We start from the raw sequence: 22,461 nt of genomic DNA, 5'->3' as shown, positions 1-22,461 counted from the left end.
GCATTCAGCAGGAACTTATACAATCCACTTCCGCGAACTCGCCGAAGAAGTCCAAACGCGGGCACTAAAAGCGTCAGCCGTTCGCCCAAGGTCTAAATAATTATCTTCCCTAAAATACCCGTACCGGCTAAATAGCAGTTGAGTACAATGGCATAACTGGATACTTAATTCGAATCGTGGCGGTCCAGAGGTGCGCTATTGGTTAATAGGGAGTGGAGAGGGTAAGGCGGTAGAGATGTTCGATACTTCTTGAATTTGTTGACCCACTGCCGCTTCAGCCGCTCGATCTGCGACGTGTGTACGACGCGGCTAATAGCATCGACGGGCTTCTTGTTGACGAGCAGCTGCAGCTTGACCAGGCTCGATCGCTTCGACCCGGTGTCCTCGTAGTTGAGCGTCGCGTAGCCCTTAGTTGCGCCCTTGAGCTTGCCGAAGAGGCCGTCGACCAGCTACGCCGTCGGCAGCCGGTATTTGATGATGACCGGCATGCTATAAGAACTTCACCCTTATACCCCTTATTACCCATCATTGGGAACGCGACCACCTTGACTACTTCTCCTGGATCCTCAGCTGGGCCTGACGAAGTGAGCCAGGTGTATTACAATGGTCCTGCCTCCTGCACCTCGGACATACAACCGACTCCGCTCTCTCGCTTGCCCATAAGCCACCTCGCTGCAGCAGGTCTTTGTTCTCCCAGGCTCCAGCCAGATGCGGTCCCTGATAACGAGAGAGCGGCTGGACGTCAACACCACTGTGACCAAGCCACTGCGCCACTGCCTCTCCCTGGTCACGTTCGGGACCAGTCGAACGAAGAATCAGGGGTAGCCATCAAGCCATTATGTGATGCGCAGATTCTTGGACTTGACCAGGGGCTATGAGAAGCATCAGCTCCCCACTCACTGCCCCAAGGAGACCGACAGGACCAGCAACATGCATCCAGATCCTTTAATGAGTCTCGTGTTGATGATCACCCTGAGCAAGGCCAAGAAACCGCCTCGCCCCCTCCTTCTGACCGTCTCCTTAACCGGTGCAATAACTTACCAAGAGGCGTTAGCGCTCCAACCATTGGTAATGATTGTCAACTCAAACAGGGACCAGAAACCGGTCAACGCCCTACCCCTCACGAAGTCGGCCTTACCGACACCCCTTATGATGGCGGCCAGATCGATCCAGTGATTGTTTCGCCCCTTACCCCTCACGAGGGAAGCCACTTGACTCGAGAGGTCGAGGAGGAAGACTTCCCCGATAATGACGAGACCAGCAAGGGACAGAAGGTCGTCACTCCGCTTCCCTTGCCGCTCGCTAGAGACTAATCGGAGAGGCCATTTGACGGGATCTGCTCAGGAAACGACCCCTGTGATGGTGATCAACTAGAGAAGGGGCCAGAACCTGTCTTGCCCCTTATCACTCCCAGTCAGAGCCTGTCAAACCCTACATCCGAGGTGGCCAACCTTCCCGATGATGACCAGGCTAGCCAGGGACTGGCCTTCACCAAGCCCCCTGACCTGTCAACCCTTGGTGACGAGTCGGATAAGCCACCCAATATGATCAGTCCACTGAACGACCGCTGTAATGGTGGCCAACCTGAGCAAGGGTCAAAGCCTGTTTTGCCTCTTTTCCCTCGTAGAGGCAGTCAGTTAGACGCTGTGCCCAAGAAGACCACATCCACTTACTTGTCTCCCTTGGTGACCAGTCGGATCGATGTCCCATGCAGATCAGCGTCTCGAGAAGTATCTGGGATGATGGTCAGCTCCCGCAGGAAGTTCCAACGACTTATTCGTATGCAACTGACCAGCCGAATCAGAGGTCTGCTATGCCTAACTTGTCGGGGTTAGAGTTTATGACCGGCGATCAACCGGATGAGGACCTTGAGCATGCGTCACACATCCGCAATAACCAGAGAGGGTTGAAGTCAGACTGTGGCCCTTGAATGGGGGTACCCATCTGCATGAGACCGAAGACGAGCCGCCCAGTGGAAGTACTACTCCTGGTTGTTCAACTTCATCCTTGTCGGCCCTGGGGCTTTCCCAAAAGCGCCCATATGACGACCAACCTACAGCGCAACCCAGGAAGAAGAGAAAACGAGAACTTCAACCCACTTCAGACCATGAATGCTGGGACGGGGGCTGTAATGGCCTCCTAGCTTGGTTAGATGGGCGCCCTAATGACGAACGCGTGGATTTGTTGCTTCATATAATCCGGGAATTTGCTGGCTGTGAGACGAGTCGATCGATCGTTCAAACCCAGTCCCTTCCCCGGTGCGCCCGAACTGACATATTCATTCACCTCCTCTTCATTCACCTCCTCCTCAGTCTGAGTGATAAGGACGAACTTACAGATAATCCAGCTCCAGCATGGTTTCGATCAGTCCTTCGTAGAGGACGCACCGTTTCTGAGGCGTTAGAGGGTCGATCACGCACTCGAGCGGGGAGTGTGCTTCGACCAGCGCCTAGTAAGAGGCCTTCTTTCTCGTCTTGACTAGTGTCCTCGTCTTTCGTCTTTGGATGCTTTGGGAATGGATACGAATTAATCTTTGGTAGTGTTTAGGCTGGTGCTTATTCGCTTAATAGCTATGTTGCTTGATGAATCTTTCAATGGGAATACAAAACTAGGATATACTATGGCGTAGGACGATCGAAAAGAACAGAAAATAGGAGAATAGAAACACACAAATAGCCTGGTAATCACATTAACTACCAGAGCTGTGAAACGATGGTTAGTTTAGCTTGTATTCCCAATCTTCCTTTAGTTCGCTATTGTAACATGGTTAGACCGGCTGCCAAGAAGCAGTGCGCTTCTGTCCCCTACAACCTCACAATAAAACAACCTATGCGCCTCGGCTCAAGTATATCTCGGATGGGAAGTGTGTTTCCTCCATCAGTTTCAAATTCCTATCCTAAACAGGCATCACTCCCCATTATTCTTGTGCGGCCCTCTTTTCTCGCTCTCCTAACACCGCAATATTCAGGCCTTTATTTAGCACAACTTAAACCCGGGATGATTCTCTCCCGCGGTTATCGGCCGCTGCTGCCTCTCTTGCTGCTTCTTCCACCCGTTCTTGCTTCTTCTCGCAATGAGCAGATACAAAGCAGAAGACAGCCACAGTGATAGCAAAGAGGATCAGAACCGACCCGTAACCCGCCTGAGCGGCGCCTCCATAGTACATCATGGAGTAATACGGGACGGCATCGTTAGCACTGAACCTTTTGAAGGACGGCTGGAATCCCTGGACTTGATCGGCAAGGTAGCCCCCGGTCCCGATCATGACGAAGGCTAGGACTAGCTGAGAGGTCGCGTACGTAGGTAAGATGCTTTCGTGGTCGTGCAGCCACCTCGTGTGAGCCACTATCACGGCGCCGTAAATAGCAAACGCAGCTGTGGCGAGTACCGTAATGACTGTATCAATGATAATGTTGCTTTGCAAGGACAAAAGCTTATTGTCTAGAATAGCAGCCGTAGTGTTGACATAGTCGGACCGAGCTCGGTCTCGTAAAATGACTGCGAAACGTGCTTGGGCCGAGTTGAGAATTGCAATGGCTAGCGAGAGGAGAGTGAGGAAGAAGATAGAAATCCGAATCCGAATCATATATTCGGAAGACATCTTAGGTATCTGAATGTTGTTGGCAAATTGCGTGGCTAAGTGAAACTCGGTTGTTGCAGCAGACTTGTTGTAGAGTAGAAATAGTTAAGGCAGGCAGTGAAGTGTGAGGAGTGAATCGTGAGGAATGAGGCATGAGGAGACTGAGGACTCTATGTCGGCCTCTTTATATAAATATTCCTCACTACATTTGGCTGACTACTTCCTCTGGATGCTTCTCATAATGTCACGTTTGGTTTGCCATGCTGTCCATGGTCGTGGCTATGAAACTTAGGGAAACCTCTGTAGCTTGCATGGGTCGTCTTCTAGTGATCACGGTTGCCCATATATTGGTCAACTTTACCCCTATTAGCGTTACCCATCGTCAAACAGGGTAAAGGCCCCATTAGAATCTGCCTCGCCTTAGCCTGAGTAATAGCCTCCCACGTCGCTTCGCCACTTTCGCCTCCACTGCCACGTTGACAGAGACTGGCAGAAAGTATTTCTAGGGGACCCAGAAACGGCGAGAGCAGAAAGGGGTTGCTTTCATTCTTCCTCCTCAAGCGACTTATGGGAAGAAAGAATTCGTGGAACCTCTCAGCCTCATGACAGGTGAATGATACTGATCTAGTCAACCGCAGCCACGACCATCTAAGGAAGAATGTCCAAGTTGAGACTACTTAACTTGCTGCTGTCTAGGCTATTGCTGGCTCGATCGTTTGAGAACCTCGCGAATGTTGCCTCGGGCTTGATTCAAGAGCCCCCAATGTATATAAAGCGGCGTAGGGCTCTACTAATTCTCACGATAGCAAATTACGTTCACTTACAGGAGCAGCTCTGGACTCGTGATCATTATGATTACGTACATGAAGGCAGCCGGGTGGACAGTGCCAATTTGCTCAACACTCACTGCTTCACGTCAGCAAGGCCGAAGTCGGATAGCAGCTCCGAAGTTGTCGAAACGCACCATTCAGCGCCTACAAGGCAATACTGTTCGCAGGCATGCCTGTTAGGCCTCAAGAAGGGCGGGACCTCGACGACAGCTGCCCTAATGTGCTCTTGCATCGTAACGCGGGCGGAGGTGGTAGGGCGGCACCCTATTACTGCCGACCAGTTCACCCGCCTAGTGGGCGAGAGGCTGCGTCAAAATCCGTACCAAGACTGCTCTGCGCTAGACGGATGGGGTAAAAGGGGAGCGATAGGCGTGTTGTTCAGACTGGAACTTAAGCCATACGGCTACACGTTTGTCGGCAAGGGGACACTATCAGATAATCTCGAGCATCTGCAGCACGAGTGTCGCGTCTACGCGCGGTTGGATACGCTCCGGGGCTACGTGGTGCCGGTCCACCTGGGCCTGGTGCAGCTGGATAAGGGGTACGTTCTACCGGGCGGGAAGAGGGCGGTTCACATGATGTTTATGTATTGGGGCGGCGAGACAGCGGCAGACGCAGGCATAGAGACGGCGGACTTGAAGGCGCAGTGGCATCGCTCGTCGCGGGATGTCTGGGCCGTGGGTGTCGACCACCGCGACGAGCGCGATGCCAACCTGCTTTGGAATGCCGAGCGCCACCGTGTCATGCTTATTGATTTTGACCGCGCTGTCCCGCCGACGGCCCGGCCCCCGTCCAACGGCGCGACTGGATGCCGGTCGAAGGCAACGACCCGTTCCACAACGGCACGTCCCCCTTCGCCAAGCGCGACTACGAGGGCATCGGGCCCGGCCTCGAAGCGGAGCTGTACGTGAGCGACGACCCCGAGGTGCAGGAACAGCTGCAGGAATTTACCGTCGGCGATCGCGTCGGCGGCGGCTACGACGGCTCCGTCTACAAGATCGAGTTCAGTGGCAAGTCCGGAGAGGAAGAGGACCTCCGCGTCGCCGCCTGGAAGTGCGGCGCCTGGGTTATCAAGAAACACGAAAAGGTCTACGACTGCGACCGCGAGTACAAAGCCTACGCGGCGTTCGAGGAGCACGACATCGCGCCGCGGTTCGGGGCCTCGGCGATAGACCCGGATAAGGATATACGGGTCGGGCTGATCCTCGAGTTCGTCCCGGCGCGCGCCCCGAACCCGGCCAGCCGGGAGGACGCGCGGGGCGCCATGGCGGCGCTGAAGCGGATGCACGCGCTCGGCTGGGTACACGGGGATCTGCACATCGAGGGCAACGTCTTGGTTCGGGCGGCGGACGGCAAGGTCTTCCTGATCGATTTCACGCACGCCGAGCAGTCGAGCTCGGCCTCGGCGAGGGGCCTCGACGTCGATTCGCTCAAGGGCCACTTCCGCGGCGTGCAGTGGGATGGGGATATGGTGTTGTAGTAGCTTGGTCCATTCATCATCGCCTGTCAGATAGCTTAATTAAGAACTAGAGACACCTGCTCGTGTTCCAGCTTGTCCCAGGCCTCCGCCTGCACGCACCCGCTCGCCAGGCGGTACGCGACGCCTTCCTTCCACTCCACCCACAGGACCGAGTACCGCTCCGACCTCCTGACCGGGGGCCCAATGACCCGCGTCTCCTTGCCTACAGAAAACTCGTGTACTCGGGATTTGCATACCACTACGAGCTCCACCTTTAACCCCTTCTCGCCATCACCAGCGCCCCTCGGGAAAGCGCCGAGATACGAGCGGTTGGGCAGGTAAAGCTCGCCCACCTCGTCCCCCGAGCCGTCGTAGAGCTTTAATTGGTTTCCATTGCCCGCTGGGCGGCCCCACAGCCACGCCCGCACCGTCTCGCAGAAGAGATACGGCGTTTGTTCCGGCATGATCCCCGGAGCGTCCACCTCGGGAACTGGGAACGGGTAATTCCAGCTGTCACTAGGACCGACCTCGGCATCCGGCTCGGGCATAGCCTCGTGTCGGAAGACGTATTCGCCGCACCCGTCCGGGTACAGGCGCGGCCGACCGAAGTGGTCGGTCTTGGGGGCCGCGTGGCGTGTCCAGCCGGGGGGAAGCGGACGGTTGATGTCTTTGTACTTCTCCCGATCCGCATACCACGTCGAGCTGATCTCCCGCCTCTCTAACGGGTCGCTGTCGGGGGAGCGGCCGGTATACCACGTAGTAATGGGCACCGTTTCCTCGATCTCGTGACTTCGGTGGTTGATCCGGGCCGCTTCGCTGCCGCGGCATATGGTCGTCCGGCCCTGCCAACCGACCCATGACCAGGAAGGAAGGCCAGGCATTGACGATGATGATGGCTGGCCTTTTCCGTCTGGACGACCCGAGGGGCTACGCCGCCGGAGCTCCGTAAGCGATAGCGCTGGTTTCCATCCCAGCCCCCGTTCGAAGAGCAGTTCGGGTATACCGTAAAGGAACCCACCGGGAAACGCGCGGCTCAGCACCATCAGTAGCCCCGAGATGGCGGGCAGAGCCTCTTCGTCATACCGGAGAACCCGCTCATTGTAGCGCTCGATGACGGCGTCCAAGGCTCCGAGGTCGGGGAACCCAGCCAGCAGGATAGACATGTTCGGGTACATGTACTTCTCGACCTCGGCGGGCTGGACCTGCTCCTCGTGCAGGATGTGGCAGGAGCACTCCCAGTGCAGCTCCTTTTCGTGGAAGTAGACCTTGCGCGGCGACAGCAGCCGCTCTTGGTAGGTCCAGGCGCGCTGGTAGTAGGGGAAATAGGTCGAGCTGCCGTGGAATCTGTAGACTTGCGATTTGCGCACGACGAGGTTGTCTTCGCCGAAGGGGATGACTCTTTGGCACAGGGCTCGGGGCTCGGAAATGCCTCGGAGGCCCGGGAGTCCCTTTTCGACGTCGCCGTCTGCGGCGATGATGGTCACGACCGCGTTCGCGTATATGGCTCCCATCTGCATCAGTTGCTCCTTCGCAAAGGTCGGGTCGCCGTTTGGGATACACAGCAGGTCAACCCATAAGTAGCGCTCACCCATGCACGAAGTTAGGCCTATGGCGTGCTTGACCATGGGCGGAACATATTTTGCGTTCTCTGGTAGACCCAATGTGTTCGCTTGTTGAAGCTCGACCAGTGTCTCGGCGCTGATCCTCGGCGCCACGTAGTTCCCATAGGTGTAACTCAACGCCACGTAGAGAGCCTCTGCTGCCGAGCCGGGCACCAGACACTAAATCGACGACATCTTCAAGGGCAGGGAAGAGGTCGTCAGGCCGTGGCGGTCACCCACAAACACTCAGCTACGGAGCTCACACTTCCACAACCAATATGGCGACATGCCCTTGGGGACTAAACTACTGTTATGGTCTTCTATTGTTTTTTCTTTTCTTTTTTTTACTTTTTTACCTGTACTCTATCTTTAGTCTGTATCAAGTTTTAGTTACAACGCTACGGACAAGCCGAAGTGACTAGTCACCAGAACCAGGGGTTGTCTACTCGAACATGGCTCTGGACACTAGGTTACGCTCTGGATAGCTAAAGGCGCCACAGCGGGTGGCGGTCCTACTGAACACATCGCCATGCTTCTGGCGCCGGAGCGATCACTTCATCTTGGGAGTCACCATGGTAGCCTACTTAGCACCAATACAAGCGGAAATTGTCATAAGCAGCGGTTGTAAGCAGCAGATACATGTTACTGATCCCGCCCAAATAGTCAATGAGGAAGTGAGAAAGGAAGGACGTCAAATAGATGGGGCTTTTGCAGATCAGTTGCTCCACAATCGGGGCATCTCCGCCAAACCGGGTTCGGGTTTCCGACCGTATATCCACCTTTGACATGGTCAATAATTTGCACTCCCCCTATTATAGCCAGAGCAAAACGAAAGAGGCCCAGGAAGATACTCCGGGCACTGCAAGGATACGAGAAGACACGGAGCCCAGATAATTTATCTACCCCTGGAGTGGATACCGAGGACGGGCCGAGCCGTCCTCGGAGTCGAGTTCAATTGCAGGCAGAGCTCCAAACCGCCTAGACGACAAATCGACTTTTCCCCTGCTTTCGTGTTTACCCATGATCAGGTTGATTGACTGCCACTGTCAGAGGGCCGTCACACTCGAAGTCATCCGGAACGGTCTATCTGAGTCTAATGACCTTGGCGGAGGTTAGACGACAACTTTCTCTGTAGTCAGTCTCTGTAGTCTATAGTCGCTTGGCTTCTCGTTCAATTGTAGGCAGAGAACAATTGTAATGGCTAAGTTCTAAGTATCCGATAAATGAAACTGCCACAAAAAGGACGATTCTTCCTAACGCGCCGGCACCGCTTGACGACCGATACCATGAGCCGAAGCTCCGACAGCATGGAAGAAGCGAGCACAGCAGTTGCAGTGATAAGCTCTCGATTTAGTCATGGCAGGATGAAGACCTATTCCGACAACTGTACAAGTGCTACTTCTTTAGGCAATCTGGATACCGCTGAGACTCGTCCGTAGGTCCTCCAGCATTCCCACCATCTTCTTCGCCAGGGTGCCCCGCTGCAGCTTGCGTCTGTAGTCATTAGGATAGTCTGGTGCGCGCCTCGCCACATTCTGCACATCCCTTCCTTGGCGGATGATCTGTGACAGCTTTGTATTATTTCTCACCATTATGGGAGGGCATTGTCGTGGTTGTGCCGTCATAATCGGCGCCAAGGGCCTTCTAGCCGGCTCCCGGCTGTTCCAACGTACAGCTCTCTGCAGCGACGCATCCATCGCGCCGTGGTCGGCGTATCTTGTGGGTGCTGGCCGGGCACCTGCATTCGTCGCGGCGGTTGGTGCAGTGTTCGTCGTGGGGTTGGGCTCGGTGCGGACGGGTTGCGCCACTGTCTGTCGGGGATCTCGGCGGCCTGCTTAATGATTAGCGTCACGTGGTCACTAGCCGAGAAGCCGTACTCACCTTGCGGCGTTCGTGGTGGAGGCAGCTGTCTCGGACCCACCTGTCTCGTGAGACTGTTGGGAATGACAGTCCCGCCATCCTCGTCGGGGATGACGTCGTAGACAGACAGAGGCTCCATCGCGGCAGCGGGAACTGCTGCAACATACTCGGGATCGGTTTCGTATTCGGCATCCGCGTCGCTGCCTATGCCAGCAACGGCATTCGCGTCGTTTCTGGCGTCCGCCTGGGCCTCGAAATTGATGGCTTCGACTTGGCGACTCGATCGTGTCGCTCGGCCGTGGCTCGGTCTCGCATGGCACGCGGCTGATCGTCGAAACTGCGGCTGTTAGTAACAGAGCTGAATACACTCGATGGAACGGTAAGTGGGACTGGGGACGGACAATCCTGTTGAGGTCCGGCACGCGCTGCCCGCGTGGGACGTGCATCGCCGTCTCCATCCGCTCGTGCGTCGGGTTCCAGTACGCAAGCGCGCTGAAGACATCGCAGTACCGCCCGAGGTCTTTTGTCTTGTTCTGCAGCGACAAGCCGCTCTTGCGAACCTTGTCTTTCTGCGCCTTGGTGTGGGCCATGACGGAGGCCTAGCTACTAATACGGTTCGGGTAACTTGCTGGACCCTCCTAGGGTATATTCCTGGAGTGCCCATTGAGCTACAATAGCTTCCCGCGTAACGGTAGATATAGCAAGTGCTGGTTTGCGGGTGCGAAACGTTGATGACATGATGAGCTCGAGTTGGGCGAGCGTCGCCAGGGGGGCTGCTGATCCGGTTCCGAACCCATGTTGGCGAGAGCAATCTCGGGCCAGCTTCTCTTCGACGTGTCTCAAGAAGTTCTTGCGCAGTTCAGGAGGATTGGGCAGTTGGTCCTAAAATGACGCGGGGTCGCGAACCAGCTCTACGCTAATAACGGTGTGTTTGCGCTAGTGCGCCATTGCTACTCTTCCGACGCTGCACTCCAACAGTAGGGCCAACATGTCTGCAGGCTATGAAGCCAGGACCGGAAACAACGCGCGAGTATCTTCGAGCTCTCCACGGATGCTGCGAAAAGAGAATATGCTGATGGATGATTCAGGTCCAAGGCGAACGGCCTCTACGCCGGAACGATACAAGCGGAGCGAGGGAACATCAGGCTCTGGTCCTGCGCACCAGAACAGGCACGGGCTGCACCACGAGCTGTCCGTCCGGCGTTCCCTCCCGTCTCTTAGTGCCACTTGAGCGACGGTTCCGATTCTGCATCACAGTAAGGGCACAGAAGTCACCGGAAACAGCTCGTGAGACTCTTCGAGCTGATGCAGTAGAAACTCCCGGCTTACGGCTTGATACGAGCCACTGGACGCTGGCTAAGACTCTTTCTTGGTTATACCGCCGCACGAACCATTGGCGTTCCCAGGGTCTTGTCGCGCTGTGTATGCTAAGGGCGAACGGACGCCTAGCGACCGATTAACTAATATGCGTACATCTGGGCCCACCAAAGCCACCAGACCTACTTGGTTGAGGGCCCCGCTCCATGCATTGCTTCCAAGGTCGTCAATCTACATCTAACTTCCCGCAATTCACGTTGCAGACAACCCGTCATCCGCAGCTCCCCTTATGTCTTTCGAGTAGGAATATTCGGAGCGCGTCCAATAGCTCGCTTTTAACCGGCTCACCACCGCCTGTAGCCGAGAAATTATGAAGAAGACTGTGTGGCCTATATCAAGCTTGACTAGGAACGTGATAGCTAGACTCCGCCGGCTGGTGTCAACACCCATAGAACCAACGACACATGCTCTGGTAGCCGTAGAACCTGTAGGCTCCTCTACAGCCCCCCAACTCTCACAGTCCTCATGCACCCCCTACTCCGCCGCGGCACACTTTTTGCGATACGGGCAACCCGACGTCGACGAGCCGCTTTTCCCCGCGTCCTTTGGGGCCAAGATAGCGAACTGTGAGGTAAGCGCGCCCACGCCGCATTAGGAAACGACCAGCTACTACATATGCTAAGACTGGGCACGCTCAATACCGAATCGTAGGAGATCCTAGGCTACACCTTCAAGTGCAAGCCCCTCCTCGCCGAGGCCTTGACCCCGGAGGGCGGCGAGGTCTACCATCTCGGCAGCGGGCGCAGGTGCGTGACGCACGTGAGCAGCCGCCTCGCCATCTACGGCGACGCTCTTATGCGGGCTTATATGGCGCGGCAGTGGCTGCGGTGCTCGCCGCCGGCAGAGGCGACAAGCTTGAACCTCAGCTGGGACCGTGCGAGTTCCTATCACCTCAGCAACCGCTCTCTTGCGTCCGCGGCTCAGAGACTGGAGCTCTCTGAGTGCATGCGCGCGAAGACGCGGGTCCAGGGATTGCCGGGGGGCTGGGCCCAAGGCGCAGACCGTCGAGGCCCTCGCGGCGGCGGCGTATCTGGACGACGGCGATCGTGCGCTTGTCCAGCTGATGAGGATCCTAGGATTAGATGGGGTATTCAACGGAAGCGACTCGGCACTCGGGTCTTCCGAGGGTCAGCAGTGAAAGAGGAGTGCAGTCGATGTACGGAACAAGGTCGACCCGGCGATTCGAGCGGATCATGCCATGCAGGACCAGTCCGATGATGAGGAGTTGGTGGATTAGATGATCTAAGACCGAGGTATAAACATGGCGTGTGTATTTGGATCACTTATATCGGCGGGAGTTCAGATATTCAGGCATATATTTCTTGGTGCTCTGTCGCAATTGGAATAGGGGCTCATTTGTATAATTAACTACTCTCTAGGGTAGCACTTCACTACACATCATTTGCTCAATACTATCTTGACATCTGCCTTCTGCTGGTTAAGTTATAGGAGTAGTTCGAAATTGAAGGCACTGCCTTTCCATTCCCGGGCTCGTACCGTTTCTAAATTGCATTCCTCACTTTTCTTCCTCACGTTCAGACGCTTCGTGCTTGTCCTCATCATGCGCAACTTTCCGTTCTAAAACTTGGTTTTCGCCTGGACTTTGAAGATCGTCGGATGATGTCCCAGCTGTGGCCGCAGCGGCTCCGCCTGCGACTGCTGCTCCTGCTCCAATGAAAAATGATAGAACAGCTGCGACGCCATAACCTCCCATTGCAGCGCTCTGAAATGCACTGAAGAGTGCACCCGCAGCTCCAGCGGATTGGATGCCAGCGGCCATCGATCCTGAAACGCAGTCGACGTCAGTAACGCCTTTCGGCATGACCATATATGACTGGAGCACAAGGGAGCCAGAGTCCCAACTTTGGGTTCTGCTACCGATATCTGATATCAAAAGACAAGGAAAGTCTATTGCATACCGGCGACTGGCCCGATGCTACTAAATCCTATAGCTCCGAGTACAGGACCCATCAATAGGCCTCCAGTAGCGGCGCCGGCCACAACAGCGCCTCCAACTGAGGCAACCTTAGGGTTCTCCTTAATGCCTTCGGCAATCTTCTGGCCCGCCTTCACGCCCTCCGCCTTCGCATTGGCGTAGCCAATCTCGGCAGTTCTCTGGATTAATCGCCAGGCCATAGTGGAACTATGGATTATGAGAGGATGATATGTTGTAAACGGCGGTTGTAAAGAACGTCCGTCAGGGAAGATGCAATAAGAACGACGCGAGTTGCGTCCTAGCTGTTGGATGACAAAGAGGAAAATCAATCGAGAAGAGCAGGCATTGATCGTAGCCAGTGGTAGGTAGGTGCCGATTGGAATGATCGGCTCGAAAGGGGGTGATCTAGATGTGAATAAATATTTCAAGAGGATAGGTCGAATTTTGGGGGTTTTGGTTGCAGAAAATGCACTTGGGTTTCAAGTCTCAACATAGCAGATCCAGTCTCAGCAGCTGCAAATGTAGATTAGCGGCCCTTAGCGCAGCACAATAGGGGTGATGGGAATCACTAGGCTCATAGTGGCTGTATCTTATGCTGCTCCGCGATACGGCCCTGCAAGTGCAATGTCTTTTCCGCTTCCCTGCCGTCTTTCTGCGTGCTTTTTGCCAGTGAAGTATTGAAAACAGGTCTTTTCCGTAGCCAGGGAGTGGCCAAATGCTTCTGGGGCTTGTGACGGTTCTGGCGGAGACCTCGTTCCTCTACTTTCAAAGTTGCCCACCTCTAGTGGCTTGCAGTAGGCCTGTAAGACTCAGGGTTCAGCCCAGACTCGTGGCCTGCTGTTATAGGCCCGTCTCAGGAATCAAGAGAGGGGGGAAGAGGGGAAAGGGTGAGGTCTGCGACATGCAGCGCTGTTAGCGTCCAGCATCATGTATCCACGGACCAAGTGGTTTATTCCATTTTCGCTTCTTCATTATCTCTGTTTAAGGCACACAAAGGGGCACTGTGGGTCTCGACGCATTCCCCGAGGAGGGATGAGATTTGAACGATGCAAGCTAAGGGTTAACGCCTTCTTGGCCCCAGCAATAGGATACAGGCTTCGGGCCTGCTGATACAGTGACAATTTCGAAGGCTCGCAGCAAGCAATTGGGGGTAAGTGCATGACGTGGTTTCAAAATTGGATGCTACATCCACCAACCAACTTCTCTACTAACTGGGGGACAACTATAAATCACGGCCAGCCGCTGAGGCTATCCCCTCGTTGGCATAGCCTGACAATCAAGCTGGCTGAGAACCTAGTACAGCAGCATACATTGGCTTTGAAAAGTGCCTTAAACACTGGGGTGATCGCCATGAAGTTACTTGTAACAGACTGGACACTCCCATGTTGGTATAGGCCGTGACATGCAGGCTAGAGTGCGCAGTCGAAGTACACTGAAATTGACGTTCAATCGCCCCACATGGACGAAGTACTCGCTTGAGAGCGGGTCAACAGGCGGCAGGGCCCGTGGGGTGTCAGACCTCTCCCGCAGGGGGCAATAGTACAGAATGCGGCCCTAAAGCCTTAAGGGGGGTTTGAGACGGGCTGGCCCGCAGCTTGATTTATGTTTGAGTATAATACGTAAGAACGCTAATGCATGCACTCGGGTAGTCCTTCCACTAGTAAGATTGCCCTGCCCTCTGAGTAGAGAAAGATGGAATTGGAGTTAAACAAATGGTTGTTCCGTAGCGGAATTCGCCAGGCACAAGTCGCATCTCGAGCATCAGACATACATGAGTTGATCAGTCCTTTCGTTGGTTGTTCTGATGGTAGTAGAGTGCACTTGGCGGTGCGATCGGAAACTTCACCCCTGAAGGGAGCAAGGTATAATTACTCCAACTCAGCCATGAATGTGCTTGCTGTTCTGCCTCCTCATCTGACATGCATGGTGGGATCAATTGACTTCCGTAGAAAGTGAGACGATGTCTTTCACTTTTTCCAGGAATAAGCGGGATTGTATGCAAGTTGGCGCAGTAATTATCCACTGCAGCTGTTTCGTGTCCCCTGTTTAAAAGGCCTGGTAGACGAATTTGGAAAGGGAGGCTAGCTCTGAGCGCACTTCCTACCTGTGCAAGGCGAAACTCTGTGAGTACCTGGGAGAACAACCAGATGCGTGTCGGCAGCTATTTAAGCCTACACATCAACATCGGGAGCGGTGGTATGCGAGTCGTCGACGAAGTCCAGACACGGATCAGGATTCGTGCCAGTCGTGCCAGCATACAGTAACCCACGCCCAATCCTTCAACTCTGCAGACCGTTGGACTTCGTGTTCAGAAAGAGGCACAGGCTGTATGTTGTATGAGCAGTACTATGCCGATAGCTAGTTATGGCGTGGCAAGCAGACACCGAGGACATCTCACATGTTAATCAAGTGACTAATTTGGAGAAGGCCGTTAGAAAAGGGCTTCACAAGCGCAGAGGACATGATGAACGTTCCGTCTTTTCAACAGGTTCTGCTAGCCGCACATTGTTTTACTATTCAATTCAATAGATCGTATCTGGCCCTCAGGTGGGATCTCGTAGTTTGCTTTCCTTAAGATCAAATTTTGCTTTCGACGGTGGGCCTCCCACCTTGGCCTTGCAGCTTCTGATGATGTGGCTTGCGTCTGGTGTTGAACAAACAAACGGAAGAAGAAAAATACAGGATATTCCAGTGCATTTGAGGTTCCGAGCTGATGTAGGTCGGCCTGAATTTAAATGAAGGGCACCAACAGAATTCCTACAGCTCATATCTGCCGCGAATGGTCGCGGGATCTCCATGGCACCGCTCTCGCTTTGTTTTTCTGCTGTTGGTATTCCATCCTATTTGCTCCCGACCACTTCCGTATGCTCAATTCCTTGGTTGTACATGAAAAGAGGTAGTTGGTTCAAACTCTGTTTCCCACCTTATGGTCAGTTCATATACCCTAAACAAGCTCCTCTCGACGCAGAAACAAAACATACATATAGGGAAATAGGTTTTTCAATGCCCTGTGCTGGAAAAGAATTTCCAGAGACTTAGGGCGTACATAGTACACCGAACACCTCCCGCCAAACCACTCACCAAAGTCCAAATGTGGATTATAATCCTCGTTGCTATTCTTTCCTTCCTTGTGCGCTATCGGCCCGCTATATTCTCTAGACTGGTCTACCATCATACGGTTTATAGGGTCAACGCTGCTAGAGATACCATCAACTTCAGGCGATTCAATATCCGTACTCTCGGTGAAAGGTTACTACTTAGAGCTCTGCCCAACCGGCGACTCACCGCCGCATTTGGGATCAACAACGCATTCACTACCACCGACCCCCGGGTGTACAAGAACTTTATCCGTTATGCCACCCACGTAATCAATCGAGTAAACACCGACAACGAAGAGTGGCGACAACTCTCATCGCTTGGGCAAGATACTTTATGGCGCCATCTTTCTGACTTGGGGCACAAGCCCTGGGACCAACACCAACAACTGCATCTGACATCGACCGTACGGATCTTGTGTTTCGTCGTGGTTCTGCACTTCTTGTTTCCAGGAGCGCAAAACATTGATCTCCAAGCTGCTCGCGACGTCACCGAGGATATCAACCGTCTCTGGGTACAGTCCAAGAATGCATTAGATCCCGTGTCCAAGCGTGAACAGAACCGTCTTGTGGCCAGAATCCGACAGATGCTCCCTACCACAGAACAAGTACATAGCTATACAAGTTTTGAAGAGCAGACCAACCCGCTTGAAATCATTCTGCCGGCTTATGAAACACTGTGGAGAGTCGTCCTCTTGACCTATGTCCATCTCGCCTTCAGGGGTATCAGTTCAGATGGTCCCAGGGTCAAGACGGAATCGCTGGCGCGGGAAATCCTTGCCGGGTTGACGACCCACTTGGGTACAGGAACCGAAGAGGAATCTACCATATTGATGATATCTAAGGTAAGTACCGGCTTCTTTCGTTCCGACGCTTGTGCCACTGATGTGACTCACGTCAGGGGCGATATTTTGCATAGACTAACGACTTTTCCACAGGAGGCTCTCAGGCTCTACCCACCGACAAAACGGATACACCGAGCCACCCCCTCTGAGCTCCACACCGCAATGTCCACTCCAACGCCAATCATCGTTGCCGCAGACATAGAATCTCTCCACCGCGATAGATTCATCTGGGGCCACAACGCCCACGACTTTTTCCTCCCACGTATGAGCCAAGGGTTGACACAGCACCAGAAGGATGCCTATATGCCCTTCGGCCTAGCCCCTCACCTATGCCCCGCGTCCAACAAGTTCGGCGAGCGGATGGTCGCGATGCTGATCGGCACGCTGTTCCATGGCCTAGGCACGAGCGGAACTGGCACGACGATCGAGTACGGAGACGGGCAGCTGGACGGTGATCGCCATGCCTCTTTACCCACGGGCCGCGAGGATGCTGAAGGTTGGTACATCTTTCTTTAACTCTGGCACACCGGGGTTCTCGGGACATTTGTAAATACCCCTAAACGTGAGTGGACATTCTGCACAGCCCACAACACTTGACCAAACTTCTTGCTAAGAGTACTGCTCCAAGTGGTGGAAATGTTCGGTCTCGGATCCGCCACTCCGGACACGTGGGTACTCATGCCCGCGCAATGGCTCTGATGTGGCGCAGGTGTTTGTATGATGCTTAGCCAGGTATCCGTAGTGCACATACGGTACGAAACTGGCTTCCAAAACTGGCAAAGGCGAGGTTATCCAGAGGCGGTAAATGGGAGACACCCAAGAGTCATAGGCACTGAACGACAAGTGTTGGCGATGACAAGAACGAGAGTGCGTATACTATTGAGGATACATTTCCGCACTTCTCTACAAGCCCACCAGACTTCAGATGTATCTAAAGTATTCTATATTTACATGGCATGACTGAGTGCATAAAGACCTCGCCTGTTATTAGACTTCCGAGGAAGGCCAAGGCATTTTAACAAAACACTCCTTCACCACACCTACATACTGATCTTACATAGCACCGTGGAGTAGACGAAACTCAACAAGCCGTCAATTACGGTAGCCACCAGTCTGAGACCCATAGGGACTTGACCATATTGATATTCCGCTTGGCCATGTTTGCGGTTCGCTTTCTTCATATTCCTGGCTTAATTAGCGGTTGGTCTTTTGTCCTAGTTGGCAATGGGATAACAACAGCGCTACGGTCTGTGTCTTCACTCAAGGACAATGGATATCCAGCCTCTTGCGGTGCGACAGATGGGAAGTAGGATGTGTTTGTGGACGGCAACGAAGGCTCGTGGGTGCTAATTCCTCCATGGGTGCTGGGCAGTGGCACAGCCACTTTTGTCCATGTGGCTAGTATGCTTAGCCACCCCCTTAGACTCGGTGTAAATGCCTGAATGAATTCGCTGCCTGTTCATTCTTCACTCAACCTGGATACTGCTGAGAATGAATGTTGCTTTTTCGAGCTTATGCCTCGGAACACATTCTGCTTGTGAAGCTTTCCTCGGCTTTTACATGATTAACTGCTGTCCAATCTACCAGCTCTAGGTTGCGGACAGTAGGACTGGGTGAGATGTACAGTCAGTGAAGGCTTGATGGTTCAGCTAAGACCCCTCGTAGGACTAACCGGCGTTAGTCCAGATTCGCCTTCTTCCTTAGAGGAGTCACAAGACAACATTTCATGGCCACGGTGGTCCCTCGAATCCGTACACGCCTCAACAAACGCGGACTCAGCACGGACTCCTGTCGGCATGCCAATGCCAAATATTTCGACCCAGCCCGTCACCATAGACCAGCGCCCGAGGAGGCAGAGCAGCCAAATCCCATTCATCTGCTGGACTGTCAGTCGCCATGCGCTTCTATTGGGACCGTAATGCGTTAGGCGTCGCTTACAGCAAGGAGGACGAGAACAGCCACTACTGTTCGGAGTGGAACGACAAGGTCCTCGGCATATTGCAGACATCTGTTCTTCTTGTCCATCTTCTCCATCGCAAGACACTCGACCCAGGGTCGAGCCTTATCACTCGTCTTGGCTGACTGGACCACGTTGTCCTGGAAGACGAAGACGACGGCGAAGAATATGACGTCACAAATGATGATCAGTACAATGGCAATACCACGCCACTGCAGCTGGATGGCGCGCCTGATCCGATGATCGGCTTGCCTTGGGGCCATGGTGCGAACACTGGCTGTGTAGGACGATATCTCGGAGCGTTCGGTTGGGGCGCTGTTGTTTGCCAGCGATGCCAGATAGACCTTTACACAGTATCCAAACGTCGCAAACTGCATAATGACGGTGAGACCGGCGAAGACCAAAAGAGGGACCCAGAAAGCAGCTAGGCTATTACGGTGGTTGACGTGGCAGGTCTGTCCAAACCGGAACGACACACCGCTCACAGTCAAGGCGATGACCAGACCAATGATGGGGACGTCCATGCGGACGTGTTGTCCATATATAGCGCGATATGTCAGTGTTGCGAGCTCCAAGGCAGCCGGCTGGGGAAATTTTGTGCCACAGGCGTTAACATGCCATGGTACCTCCGGAAGAAGTTTTTGGACAGATACTAATGGGCCTTCGATCTGAATCCTCACTGGCTTATTGCATGGCGGTGGGTGGTAGAAATGAGGAGGGTTCTGAATGCAATGCGGAATGTACAGCGGAAGAGCCATGATAAGAGGGTGAACTAAGATCGCCAGTAACTGGTTCGGAGGAGGTCATTAAGAGGAAGCAATAGTAGATGTAAGGCTGAATGGCCAGCGTTTCCAAATGGCGAGGATCACATGCAATATGCAAAGCCCTGATTCTGGAATTCGACCCCGCACCTTAAACTTTGTTATTTTGAAACATTACTATCTCTCTCTTTGTTTCTCTTGCATCAAACAAACAGCATTATCAAACCACAACAATCGTACTTCGCCGCCGCTTTGTTGAAGCGAACTTTCACCAGCCAGTTTCACTGTTGAATCTCCTAGTCATATATTCCAGCATACCCCATCTTGTATAGAGACTCGTGAGTCTAAATTGTTGTACGGGAATAGTATGTTATCTAACTAGAATCAAAGAAATCTGCACCATCTACACGGACTACTACAACTGCGGCCACAAGGTGGAGCAGACTAGGACTGAATCTTGTGCGAATCCAGACACCTGTATTAAGAGCTACGTGGATGGGAGAACGCTCAACCGTCACTGCGGAGATATGAGATGTAACACCCCGCCATTATCGGACTAGGGAAGCTTTCTGGGCAGGGGCACGAGGAGTTTGTAGCGGCACATTCCTAATCTTGGACCGGTAGAGTTGCGGATAATAGCGATTCCTCATGTCTATTCCGGCTCGCATGCCCATTAGAGTGAGAAATTCCCAACTGTCATGATGTACCTAACCCATACGTATCGCACGAATCTTTAGGCGCACGCCCACATCACACTCTCTCACAATTGAGCAAAATCAAGTGCGAAAACAACAACAACATAATGGTATAATGAGCTCGAGTTGGGAACCTCGCCAGGGCAGCTGCTGATCTGGTTCCAGACCCATGTTGGCGTTGGTAGTTTCTTCTTTTCGGCGTGTCTTGACGAGGATAAGTTCTTGCGCTGGCGCACTAGCGTGACTAGATCTCCCCTAAAAAGCAGCGTGGAGCTGGTTCGCGACCCCGCGCCATTAGGGTCAACTGCCCCACTGTAGGCCAACAGGTGCGGGCAACTAAAAGCTATTATAGCTCAAATGGTCACTCCAGGAATACGGGTCCAGCAAGTTGGCAGAGCCGTCTGGAATAGCTAGACCTCCGCCATGGCCCATACCAAGACAAGGTTCGCAAGAGCGACTTGTCGCTGCACAACAAAACACGGGACCTCAGGCGGTACTGCGGCATCTTCAGCGCGCTTGCGTGGAACCCGACGCACGAGCGAATGGGAACGGCGATGCACGTCCCGCGAGGGCAGCGGGTGCCGGACCTGAACAGGATTGTCTGTCCCCATGTTCCAGTTACTTCCCCGTCGAGTTCCTCCTACTCCGTTTCTGACAGCCATAGTTTCGTCAATCAATCGCCTGCCATACGAGATCGAGCGGCCAAGTCGAAGCGATCGATTTCAAGGCCCCGCCGGGCAGCGGCGACGACGCGAATGCCGTTGTCGACGTGGATAACGACGCGGATAGCTACACGGATAGCGACGCGGATAGCGAGGATGAAACCGACCCCGAGTATACTGCAACAGCCCCCTCTGGCACAGTAGACACCGCACCTCTGTCTTCGACATCGTCCCCGACGAGGATGGCGTGACTGTCATTCCTAATAATCCCATGGATCTGGACCTAGAGCGGCTCGAGGGGAAATGTTTGGATGATTTACTGGGGCCGAATCTAAAACGATGCGAACGAGCCACTACCAGTACCTGCTCGAGATGCGGGCTTCGAATTGCCGCGACTTGCTAGAAGTCCGTCGCAAGGGATTGGGCTTGGAAATCCAGCCTCGGATGGACCGAGCCTCGGTGTGTGATTTGGGGTCGGGGGTGGCGAGAGCTGATATACCCAACACCGTGCCATCCGTCGTGCCATTCCCGTACGATGAACCGATCCCGAGACCATCCGCCACGGCTATTCCACCTGCTACGGTTACCCCGCTAGCCACATTAATTCCACGTGCCACAGCTATTCTACCCGTCACTGCCAGGTCATCGCCCACTTTCGTCACAGCCATCTAGTATTTCTCTCCGCACTCTCTGAGACAACTCAAAGCCCTCGCCACGGACCAACTTCGATCGGTCGCGGCCGACGTACCCTGGGTGTCCACTGGTGACATTCTGACGGCCCTACTATGGAGCGCCGCCGCAGCGGCCGAATCTCCTCCGACACCGTCAACCAAGCATAATACGATCTCACCAACATCGACGATATTCATCCCCGTCAATTTTCGCGCCCGCTGCGAGCCGCCCCTGGACCCCAGGTATCTCGGCGCCGCCTTTGGCCGGGCCATCGTATCGGCTCCCGCTCATGAGCTGCTGTCGCTGGCCGATGCCGCCAAGTCCCAAGACCATCACGGCGTCACAGATGGCACGCTCCTGGCGAAGACCGCTGCAGCAATCCGCAGGGCGATAGCGGGCCAGGTCAACGCGCAGAGCATCCGCGCCGCGATGGCCTACCTGGCGGCTCATCCGAATCTAGACCCCAGTGGACGCCGGCGTTCGGACGCGATCTCCATGGTCTCGTGGGCCGACCAAGGCGTCTGCGCGCTCAACTGGGGCCCGTCGGTCGGTCGGTGCGAGGCCGTGAGGCTGTCGGAGATGACGGGGCGGCGGTACCCCATCGTGCTGCCGTGGCTGGCTGATGGGGGGCTGGAGGTCATCTTGAGTCTGGAGGCGGCAGCGATGGAGAGATTTGGGAACAGTGCGTTGGTGCGGGGGTTTGGGGAGGTGCGGTGCAATGGTTGAAAGGAAAAACGTCTTGTGGTCCGACATGGTCCATGGTGGATCGTGGAAGAAGATACTCTGATATTCTCGGCTTACGCAGGAACTTCGGATTACTCACTGTTCGAACACAGAACACAGACATGGTTCAACAGGTCTGTTTCAGGGGAGGTCATATACATGGTCTTTGTTGCTAGATGCAACGGGGGTCAGCAGGACATGTCGAATGTGTCCTGAGTAACATCCATCACGTTCTGTTGGCATGCTCAAGCAATCAGACCTGAGTCATTTTACATATAAGGCACTATCCCCCCCCCCCTCTCATGTCGCTTCTAAGAATATACTCCAACGGTTTACTACCTTGTCCATCGATACGACACCATGACAGACAGCACGGCTTCCAGGCAAGAAGCAGGCTCCGCCTCTCCT

General features: G+C 54.1%; 9 protein-coding genes across 9 annotated transcripts; 4 read left to right on the top strand and 5 right to left on the bottom strand.

Moving 5' to 3' along the window:
- Nucleotides 1-164: 164 nt before the first annotated feature.
- On the bottom strand, nt 165-488 carry PG985_005704 (uncharacterized protein; the record flags this gene model as incomplete). The annotated part of the gene is made up of 2 exons (XM_066825473.1): nt 165-449; nt 483-488. 2 exons carry the CDS (start codon nt 486-488, stop codon nt 165-167), a joined length of 291 nt encoding a protein of 96 aa, XP_066688633.1.
- A 2,498-nt stretch (nt 489-2,986) lies between these two features.
- On the bottom strand, nt 2,987-3,601 carry PG985_005703 (uncharacterized protein; the record flags this gene model as incomplete). Its single annotated transcript, XM_066825472.1, has 1 exon — nt 2,987-3,601. One exon carries the CDS (start codon nt 3,599-3,601, stop codon nt 2,987-2,989), a length of 615 nt encoding a protein of 204 aa, XP_066688632.1.
- Nucleotides 3,602-4,238: 637 nt separating this feature from the next.
- Nucleotides 4,239-5,890, top strand: PG985_005702 (uncharacterized protein; the record flags this gene model as incomplete). Its single annotated transcript, XM_066825471.1, has 2 exons — nt 4,239-4,313; nt 5,273-5,890. The coding sequence occupies 2 exons, from the start codon at nt 4,239-4,241 to the stop codon at nt 5,888-5,890; spliced, it is 693 nt and encodes a 230-aa protein (XP_066688631.1).
- Nucleotides 5,891-5,925: 35 nt separating this feature from the next.
- On the bottom strand, nt 5,926-7,494 carry PG985_005701 (HET-domain-containing protein; the record flags this gene model as incomplete). Its single annotated transcript, XM_066825470.1, has 1 exon — nt 5,926-7,494. One exon carries the CDS (start codon nt 7,492-7,494, stop codon nt 5,926-5,928), a length of 1,569 nt encoding a protein of 522 aa, XP_066688630.1.
- A 3,523-nt stretch (nt 7,495-11,017) lies between these two features.
- On the top strand, nt 11,018-11,845 carry PG985_005700 (uncharacterized protein; the record flags this gene model as incomplete). Its single annotated transcript, XM_066825469.1, has 3 exons — nt 11,018-11,278; nt 11,359-11,618; nt 11,677-11,845. The coding sequence occupies 3 exons, from the start codon at nt 11,018-11,020 to the stop codon at nt 11,843-11,845; spliced, it is 690 nt and encodes a 229-aa protein (XP_066688629.1).
- A 378-nt stretch (nt 11,846-12,223) lies between these two features.
- Nucleotides 12,224-12,843, bottom strand: PG985_005699 (uncharacterized protein; the record flags this gene model as incomplete). Its single annotated transcript, XM_066825468.1, has 2 exons — nt 12,224-12,519; nt 12,627-12,843. The coding sequence occupies 2 exons, from the start codon at nt 12,841-12,843 to the stop codon at nt 12,224-12,226; spliced, it is 513 nt and encodes a 170-aa protein (XP_066688628.1).
- Nucleotides 12,844-16,745: 3,902 nt separating this feature from the next.
- Nucleotides 16,746-17,099, top strand: PG985_005698 (P450 monooxygenase; the record flags this gene model as incomplete). Its single annotated transcript, XM_066825467.1, has 1 exon — nt 16,746-17,099. The coding sequence occupies one exon, from the start codon at nt 16,746-16,748 to the stop codon at nt 17,097-17,099; it is 354 nt and encodes a 117-aa protein (XP_066688627.1).
- A 1,129-nt stretch (nt 17,100-18,228) lies between these two features.
- PG985_005697 (uncharacterized protein) lies at nt 18,229-19,064 on the bottom strand (the record flags this gene model as incomplete). Its single annotated transcript, XM_066825466.1, has 2 exons — nt 18,229-18,459; nt 18,522-19,064. The coding sequence occupies 2 exons, from the start codon at nt 19,062-19,064 to the stop codon at nt 18,229-18,231; spliced, it is 774 nt and encodes a 257-aa protein (XP_066688626.1).
- A 1,933-nt stretch (nt 19,065-20,997) lies between these two features.
- Nucleotides 20,998-22,056, top strand: PG985_005696 (uncharacterized protein; the record flags this gene model as incomplete). Its single annotated transcript, XM_066825465.1, has 2 exons — nt 20,998-21,268; nt 21,365-22,056. 2 exons carry the CDS (start codon nt 20,998-21,000, stop codon nt 22,054-22,056), a joined length of 963 nt encoding a protein of 320 aa, XP_066688625.1.
- Nucleotides 22,057-22,461: the final 405 nt, after the last annotated feature.

This window comes from Apiospora marii (assembly GCF_038362585.1).
Source record: "Apiospora marii strain CBS 49790 chromosome Unknown utg000003l_segment0_segment0, whole genome shotgun sequence".
NCBI lineage: Eukaryota > Fungi > Ascomycota > Sordariomycetes > Amphisphaeriales > Apiosporaceae > Apiospora > Apiospora marii.
Note: the sequence above shows the minus strand (reverse complement) of the source record. Positions and strands in the feature narration are given on the sequence as shown.